Below are 10,071 nucleotides of genomic sequence, written 5' to 3' on the forward strand. Positions count from 1 at the left end.
GCAGTGTGGAGGTTTGCAGTGTGGAGGTTTGCAGTGGGGAGGTTTGCAGTGGGGAGGTTTGCAGTGGGGAGGTTTGCAGTGGGGAGGTTTGCAGTGTGGAGGTTTGCAGTGTGGAGGTTTGCAGTGTGGAGGTTTGCAGTGTGGAGGTTTGCAGTGTGGAGGTTTGCAGTGTGGAGGTTTGCAGTGTGGAGGTTTGCAGTGTGGAGGTTTGCAGTGTGGAGGTTTGCAGTGTGGAGGTTTGCAGTGGGGAGGTTTGCAGTGTGGAGGTTTGCAGTGTGGAGGTTTGCAGTGTGGAGGTTTGCAGTGGGGAGGTTTGCAGTGGGGAGGTTTGCAGTGGGGAGGTTTGGTTGTTAACGTGGCTTCTGGTTTGGTTTGATGTTGCCTCAGATCGCTAACTAACAAGGACATGTGACCTGCTTCCTCACTGCCATCCCATTCCCTGTATAGTACACTGTTTTTGAGCCCTGTGGGTTTTTGCTGACGGCGAACCTGGTTTCACGCTGTCTGCCGGGATCTGCAGTCAATTCATGAATCGGCATTGTTCCTATTTTTTATCTTAAGAGGATTTTTCAATTCTCCTCAACTGATTTTTGTAGTGACGTGGATTTGACCTCCACCCTGCCTCACACCATTCCAAACCGTATCTGTGACCAGACAAACAGCGAGTGTTTTCACATCCATTTTCCATGGGGGTGCATCTCAATACTCTGACGTGGCTTCCTCTCATTGTCTCCTCGCCTTCATCTGCACTGATCTGAACGAACAAAACAAAGGAAGCCGACCCGCTTCCTTGCTTATTAGGGAGGAGACAAGGACATGAGGCCAGGGTCGAGTTCATGTCACGCACAGAATGGAAAACATTAGTTCAGGTAGTCTCTCTCTATTTCTCTCAGTTCAGGTAGTCTCTCTCTATTTCTCTCAGTTCAGGAAGTCTCTCAGTTCAGGTAGTCTCTCCCTATTTCTCTCAGTTCAGGAAGTCTCTCTCTCTCAGTTCAGGTAGTCTCTCAGTTCAGGTAGTCTCTCCCTATTTCTCTCAGTTCAGGAAGTCTCTCTCAGTTCAGGAAGTCTCTCAGTTCAGGTAGTCTCTCCCTATTTCTCTCAGTTCAGGTAGTCTCTCTCTCTCAGGTCAGGTAGTCTCTCGCTATTTCTCCCAGTTCAGGAAGTCTCTCAGTTCAGGAAGTCTCTCAGTTCAGGAAGTCTCTCAGTTCAGGTAGTCTCTCAGTTCAGGTAGTCTCTCCCAATTTCTCTTAGTTCAGGAAGTCTCTCAGTTCAGGAAGTCTCTCAGTTCAGGTAGTCTCTCAGTTCAGGTAGTCTCTCCCTATTTCTCTCAGTTCAGGTAGTCTCTCTCTATTTCTCTCAGTTCAGGTAGTCTCTCCCTATTTCTCTCAGGTCAGGAAGTCTCTCAGTTCAGGTAGTCTCTCTCTATTTCTCTCAGTTCAGATAGGGAGAGACTATCTGAACTGAGAGAAATAGAGAGAGACTACCTGAACTGAGAGACTTCCTGACCTGAGAGAAATAGGGAGAGACTATTTCTCTCAGGTCAGGAAGTCTCTCAGTTCAGGTAGTCTCTCTCTCTCAGTTCAGGTAGTCTCTCCCTATTTCTCTCAGGTCAGGAAGTCTCTCAGTTCAGGTAGTCTCTCTCTCTCAGTTCAGGTAGTCTCTCCCTATTTCTCTCAGGTCAGGAAGTCTCTCAGTTCAGGTAGTCTCTATTTCTCTCAGTTCAGGTAGTCTCTCCCTATTTCTCTCAGGTCAGGAAGTCTCTCAGTTCAGGTAGTCTCTCTCTATTTCTCTCAGTTCAGGTAGTCTCTCTCTATTTCTCTCAGTTCAGGTAGTCTCTCTCTATTTCTCTCAGTTCAGGTAGTCTCTCTCTATTTCTCTCAGTTCAGGTAGTCTCTCTCTATTTCTCTCAGTTCAGGTAGTCTCTATTTCTCTCAGTTCAGGTAGTCTCTATTTATCACAGTTCAGGTAGTCTCTCAGTTCAGGTAGTCTCTCTCTATTTCATTTTCAAAACGTTATCTTCTGCATAGTGCCTAATGAACATCACCAAGTTCTGACTGTTAAGTAATTCACCCCATATCTGTTGTTTTAAATCCTCTCCTCCATGTCTCTCTCCCCTCCTATAGGCCTCACCCACCTGTAAACCCGCCCATGACGACACCTTCCGCCCTGGCAACCTGTTCAGACAGCTAGCCAATCAGGAGGAGGAGCCCGTGGCGCCGCCGTCGCTATTCAAGCTGGGCTGGCTCTCTGGCATGTCCAAATAAGGGGCTAATGTCCCTAATGACACTCTCTATTCCCACTATGTAGTGCACTACTTTTGACAAGGACCTATGGGAACTATTCCCACTGTATAGGGAATAGGGTGCCATTTAACACTGAACCCAAATAAGGAGTGTGACTGTTTTGTATTTGTTAAACACCTTGTACTGTACAGAGACTTTTAGAAGATATTAATCAATATTACAGTTTGAACAAGTCATTAATGAGATTGTGTTGATGTGTGATTCATTTCATTAACATAGTGGAGATAGATAATGAGATTGTGTTGATGATGTGGGATTCATTTCATTAACATAGTGGAGATAGATAATGAGATTGTGTTGATGATGTGTGATTCATTTCATTAACATAGTGGAGATAGATAATGAGATTGTGTTGATGATGTGTGATTCATTTCATTAATATAGTGGAGATAGATAATGAGATTGTGTTGATGTGTGATTCATTTCATTAATATAGTGGAGATAGATAATGAGATTGTGTTGATGATGTGTGATTCATTTCATTAATATAGTGGAGATAGATAATGAGATTGTGTTGATGTGTGATTCATTTCATTAACATAGTGGAGATAGATAATGAGATTGTGTTGATGTGTGATTCATTTCATTAACATAGTGGAGATAGATAATGAGATTGTGTTGATGATGTGTGATTCATTTCATTAATATAGTGGAGATAGATAATGAGATTGTGTTGATGTGTGATTCATTTCATTAACATAGTGGAGATAGATAATGAGATTGTGTTGATGTGTGATTCATTTCATTAACATAGTGGAGATAGATAATGAGATTGTGTTGATGTGTGATTCATTTCATTAACATAGTGGAGATAGATAATGAGATTGTGTTGATGTGTGATTCATTTCATTAACATAGTGGAGATAGATAATGAGATTGTGTTGATGTGTGATTCATTTCATTAACATAGTGGAGATAGATAATGAGATTGTGTTGATGTGTGATTCATTTCATTAATATAGTGGAGATAGATAATGAGATTGTGTTGATGTGTGATTCATTTCATTAACATAGTGGAGATAGATAATGAGATTGTGTTGATGTGGGATTCATTTCATTAACATAGTGGAGATAATGTTTTAGCATATACCTGACCACTGTCTGGGTCCTGCTGCTAAGACTGGAGACAGGTGAGGATAGTCACACACACAGACAGTAAACACACACACAGACAGTAAACACACACACAGACAGTAAACACACACACATACAGTACACACACACACAGACAGTACACACACACACAGATAGTACACACACACACAGACAGTACACACACACACAGACAGTACACACACACACAGACAGTACACACACACACAGACAGTACACACACATACAGACAGTACACACACACACAGACAGTACACACACACACAGACAGTACACAGACACACACAGACAGTACACACAGATACAGGCAGTACACACATACACACACATACAGACAGTACACACACACAGGCAGTACACACACACACACAGGCAGTACACACACACACACAGGCAGTACACACACACACAGGCAGTACACACAGACACACAGGCAGTACACACACAGGCAGTACACACACACACACACACACACACACACAGGCAGTACACACACACACACACACACACACAGGCAGTACACACACACACACACAGGCAGTACACACACACACACAGGCAGTACACACACACATTATATTTTATAATAATTGGGTCGGAGACCTGATTATCAGAACAGAGGTAGAGGGAAACAGACAGACAGACAGACAGAGTGAGTGAGTGTTGGAACCAGACAGACAGAGTGAGTGTTGGAACCAGACAGACAGAGTGAGTGTTGGAACCAGACAGACAGACAGACAGAGTGAGTGAGTGTTGGAACCAGACAGACAGAGTGAGTGTTGGAACCAGACAGACAGAGTGAGTGTTGGAACCAGACAGACAGAGTGAGTGTTGGAACCAGACAGACAGAGTGAGTGTTGGAACCAGACAGACAGAGTGAGTGTTGGAACCAGACAGACAGACAGACAGAGTGAGTGAGTGTTGGAACCAGACAGACAGAGTGAGTGTTGGAACCAGACAGACACACAGACAGACAGACACACAGACAGACAGAGAGACAGACAGACAGACAGACAGAGTGAGTGAGTGAGTGAGTGTTGGAACCAGACAGACAGACCGACAGACAGAGAAATGATGTAAAAGACATATGAACAATACACCACCTACAGAGGGACATGTGAGACTTACAAACACACACAAATATAAAATACATTTTGCAGACTGGTAATGATAACTGTTATCTATCTAGTTACAGACTGGTAATGATAACTGTTATCTATCTAGTTGCAGACTGGTAATGATAACTGTTATCTATCTAGTTGCAGACTGGTAATAATAACTGTTATCTATCTAGTTGCAGACTGGTAATAATAACTGTTATCTATCTAGTTACAGACTGGTAATGATAACTGTTATCTATCTAGTTGCAGACTGGTAATGATAACTGTTATCTATCTAGTTACAGACTGGTAATGATAACTGTTATCTATCTAGTTGCAGACTGGTAATAATAACTGTTATCTATCTAGTTGCAGACTGGTAATAATAACTGTTATCTATCTAGTTACAGACTGGTAATGATAACTGTTATCTATCTAGTTGCAGACTGGTAATGATAACTGTTATCTATCTAGTTGCAGACTGGTAACGATAACTGTTATCTATCTAGTTGCAGACTGGTAACGATAACTGTTATCTATCTAGTTGCAGACTGGTAACGATAACTGTTATCTATCTAGTTGCAGACTGGTAATAATAACTGTTATCTATCTAGTTGCAGACTGGTAACGATAACTGTTATCTATCTAGTTGCAGACTGGTAATAATAACTGTTATCTATCTAGTTGCAGACTGGTAACGATAACTGTTATCTATCTAGTTGCAGACTGGTAATGATAACTGTTATCTATCTAGTTGCAGACTGGTAATAATAACTGTTATCTATCTAGTTGCAGACTGGTAATAATAACTGTTATCTATCTAGTTGCAGACTGGTAATGATAACTGTTATCTATCTAGTTGCAGACTGGTAATGATAACTGTTATCTATCTAGTTACAGACTGGTAATGATAACTGTTATCTATCTAGTTGCAGACTGGTAATGATAACTGTTATCTATCTAGTTACAGACTGGTAACGATAACTGTTATCTATCTAGTTGCAGACTGGTAATGATAACTGTTATCTATCTAGTTACAGACTGGTAACGATAACTGTTATCTATCTAGTTGCAGACTGGTAATGATAACTGTTATCTATCTAGTTACAGACTGGTAACGATAACTGTTATCTATCTAGTTACAGACTGGTAACTATAACTGTTATCTATCTAGTTACAGACTGGTAACGATAACTGTTATCTATCTAGTTGCAGACTGGTAACGATAACTGTTATCTATCTAGTTGCAGACTGGTAACGATAACTGTTATCTATCTAGTTGCAGACTGGTAACGATAACTGTTATCTATCTAGTTGCAGACTGGTAACGATAACTGTTATCTATCTAGTTGCAGACTGGTAACGATAACTGTTATCTATCTAGTTGCAGACTGGTAATGATAACTGTTATCTATCTAGTTGCAGACTGGTAACGATAACTGTTATCTATCTAGTTGCAGACTGGTAATGATAACTGTTATCTATCTAGTTGAAGACTGGTAACGATAACTGTTATCTATCTAGTTGCAGACTGGTAACGATAACTGTTATCTATCTAGTTGCAGACTGGTAACGATAACTGTTATCTATCTAGTTGCAGACTGGTAACGATAACTGTTATCTATCTAGTTGCAGACTGGTAATGATAACTGTTATCTATCTAGTTGAAGACTGGTAACGATAACTGTTATCTATCTAGTTGCAGACTGGTAATAATAACTGTTATCTATCTAGTTGCAGACTGGTAACGATAACTGTTATCTATCTAGTTGCAGACTGGTAATGATAACTGTTATCTATCTAGTTGCAGACTGGTAACGATAACTGTTATCTATCTAGTTGCAGATTGGTAACGATAACTGTTATCTATCTAGTTGCAGACTGGTAACGATAACTGTTATCTATCTAGTTGCAGACTGGTAACGATAACTGTTATCTATCTAGTTACAGACTGGTAACTATAACTGTTATCTATCTAGTTGCAGACTGGTAATGATAACTGTTATATATCTAGTTGCAGACTGGTAACGATAACTGTTATCTATCTAGTTGCAGACTGGTAACGATAACTGTTATCTATCTAGTTGAAGACTGGTAACGATAACTGTTATCTATCTAGTTGAAGACTGGTAACGATAACTGTTATCTAGTTGCAGACTGGTAACGATAACTGTTATCTATCTAGTTGCAGACTGGTAATGATAACTGTTATCTATCTAGTTGCAGACTGGTAATGATAACTGTTATCTATCTAGTTGCAGACTGGTAATGATAACTGTTATCTATCTAGTTACAGACTGGTAATGATAACTGTTATCTATCTAGTTGCAGACTGGTAATGATAACTGTTATCTATCTAGTTACAGACTGGTAACGATAACTGTTATCTATCTAGTTGCAGACTGGTAATGATAACTGTTATCTATCTAGTTACAGACTGGTAACGATAACTGTTATCTATCTAGTTGCAGACTGGTAATGATAACTGTTATCTATCTAGTTACAGACTGGTAACGATAACTGTTATCTATCTAGTTGCAGACTGGTAATGATAACTGTTATCTATCTAGTTACAGACTGGTAACGATAACTGTTATCTATCTAGTTACAGACTGGTAACTATAACTGTTATCTATCTAGTTACAGACTGGTAACGATAACTGTTATCTATCTAGTTGCAGACTGGTAACGATAACTGTTATCTATCTAGTTGCAGACTGGTAACGATAACTGTTATCTATCTAGTTGCAGACTGGTAACGATAACTGTTATCTATCTAGTTGCAGACTGGTAACGATAACTGTTATCTATCTAGTTGCAGACTGGTAACGATAACTGTTATCTATCTAGTTGCAGACTGGTAATGATAACTGTTATCTATCTAGTTGCAGACTGGTAACGATAACTGTTATCTATCTAGTTGCAGACTGGTAATGATAACTGTTATCTATCTAGTTGAAGACTGGTAACGATAACTGTTATCTATCTAGTTGCAGACTGGTAACGATAACTGTTATCTATCTAGTTGCAGACTGGTAATGATAACTGTTATCTATCTAGTTGCAGACTGGTAACGATAACTGTTATCTATCTAGTTGCAGACTGGTAATGATAACTGTTATCTATCTAGTTGAAGACTGGTAACGATAACTGTTATCTATCTAGTTGCAGACTGGTAATAATAACTGTTATCTATCTAGTTGCAGACTGGTAACGATAACTGTTATCTATCTAGTTGCAGACTGGTAATGATAACTGTTATCTATCTAGTTGCAGACTGGTAACGATAACTGTTATCTATCTAGTTGCAGATTGGTAACGATAACTGTTATCTATCTAGTTGCAGACTGGTAACGATAACTGTTATCTATCTAGTTGCAGACTGGTAACGATAACTGTTATCTATCTAGTTGCAGACTGGTAACGATAACTGTTATCTATCTAGTTGCAGACTGGTAATGATAACTGTTATCTATCTAGTTGCAGACTGGTAATGATAACTGTTATCTATCTAGTTACAGACTGGTAACTATAACTGTTATCTATCTAGTTGCAGACTGGTAATGATAACTGTTATATATCTAGTTGCAGACTGGTAACGATAACTGTTATCTATCTAGTTGCAGACTGGTAACGATAACTGTTATCTATCTAGTTGAAGACTGGTAACGATAACTGTTATCTATCTAGTTGAAGACTGGTAACGATAACTGTTATCTATCTAGTTGCAGACTGGTAACGATAACTGTTATCTATCTAGTTGCAGACTGGTAATGATAACTGTTATCTATCTAGTTGCAGACTGGTAACGATAACTGTTATCTATCTAGTTGCAGACTGGTAATGATAACTGTTATCTATCTAGTTGCAGACTGGTAACGATAACTGTTATCTATCTAGTTGCAGACTGGTAATGATAACTGTTATCTATCTAGTTGCAGACTGGTAACGATAACTGTTATCTATCTAGTTGCAGACTGGTAATAATAACTGTTATCTATCTAGTTGCAGACTGGTAATGATAACTGTTATCTATCTAGTTGAAGACTGGTAACGATAACTGTTATCTATCTAATGCAGACTGGTAACGATAACGGTTATCTATCTAGTTGCAGACTGGTAACGATAACTGTTATCTATCTAATGCAGACTGGTAACGATAACTGTTATATATCTAGTTGCAGACTGGTAATAATAACTGTTATCTATCTAGTTGCAGACTGGTAACGATAACTGTTATATATCTAGTTGCAGACTGGTAATAATAACTGTTATGTATCTAGTTGCAGACTGGTAATAATAACTGTTATCTATCTAGTTGCAGACTGGTAACGATAACTGTTATCTATCTAGTTGCAGACTGGTAACAACTGTTCTATCTAGTTGCAGACTGGTAATGATAACTGTTATCTCTCTAGTTACAGACTGGTAATGATAACTGTTATCTCTCTAGTTACAGACTGGTAATGATAACTGTTATCTCTCTGGCTTTCCATTTCATATTCCTCTTCACGTTCCATTTGTGGCTCTTCCAGATGTATATATTTCTCCACTGCAGTAGTTGATGTAGTAGTGTGTTGTGTAGTAGTGTGTTGTGTAGTAGTGTGTTGTGTATCAGTTGATGTAGTAATGTGTTGTGTAGTAGTGTGTTGTGTAGTAGTGTGTTGTGTAGTAGTGTGTTGTGTAGTAATGTGTTGTGTAGTAGTGTGTTGTGTATCAGTTGATGTAGTAATGTGTTGTGTAGTAGTGTGTTGTGTAGTAGTGTGTTGTGTATCAGTTGATGTAGTAGTGTGTTGTGTAGTAGTGTGTTGTGTAGTAGTGTGTTGTGTAGTAGTGTGTTGTGTAGTAGTGTGTTGTGTAGTAATGTGTTGTGTATCAGTTGATGTAGTAGTATGTTGTGTAGTAGTGTGTTGTGTAGTAATGTGTTGTGTATCAGTTGATGTAGTAGTATGTTGTGTAGTAGTGTGTTGTGTAGTAGTGTGTTGTGTAGTAGTGTGTTGTGTAGTAGTGTGTTGTGTAGTAATGTGTTGTGTAGTAGTGTGTTGTGTATCAGTTGATGTAGTAATGTGTTGTGTAGTAGTGTGTTGTGTAGTAGTGTGTTGTGTAGTAATGTGTTGTGTAGTAGTGTGTTGTGTAGTAGTATGTTGTGTAGTAATGTGTTGTGTAGTAATGTGTTGTGTATCAGTTGATGTAGTAGTATGTTGTGTAGTAATGTGTTGTGTAGTAGTGTGTTGTGTATCAGTTGATGTAGTAGTGTGTTGTGTAGTAATGTGTTGTGTATCAGTTGATGTAGTAGTGTGTTGTGTAGTAGTATGTTGTGTATCAGTTGATGTAGTAATGTGTTGTGTAGTAGTGTGTTGTGTATCAGTTGATGTAGTAGTATATTGTGTATCAGTTGATGTAGTAGTATGTTGTGTATCAGTTGATGTAGTAGTATGTTGTGTAGTAGTATGTTGTGTATCAGTTGATGTAGTAGTATGTTGTGTATCAGTTGATGTAGTAGTATGTTGTGTAGTAGTGTGTTGTGTAGTAATGTGTTGTGTATCAGTTGATGT

General features: G+C 39.0%; 1 protein-coding gene across 2 annotated transcripts in view; it reads left to right on the plus strand.

Moving 5' to 3' along the window:
• Positions 1-3,229, plus strand: part of LOC110487123 (conserved oligomeric Golgi complex subunit 1) — a 43,285-nt gene extending 40,056 nt beyond the window's left edge. For both annotated transcript variants that reach the window (XM_036942021.1, XM_036942020.1), the window contains one exon: positions 2,124-3,229. Coding sequence is in view for 1 of the 2 variants with exons in the window: in XM_036942020.1 (XP_036797915.1) it covers positions 2,124-2,264 (141 nt within the window). In the remaining variant the exon portion in view is untranslated. The remainder of the gene's footprint in view (positions 1-2,123) is intronic.
• The last annotated feature ends 6,842 nt before the right edge of the window (positions 3,230-10,071 follow it).

The sequence above is a fragment of the Oncorhynchus mykiss genome, chromosome 13 (genome assembly GCF_013265735.2).
Source record: "Oncorhynchus mykiss isolate Arlee chromosome 13, USDA_OmykA_1.1, whole genome shotgun sequence".
Lineage (NCBI taxonomy): Eukaryota > Metazoa > Chordata > Actinopteri > Salmoniformes > Salmonidae > Oncorhynchus > Oncorhynchus mykiss.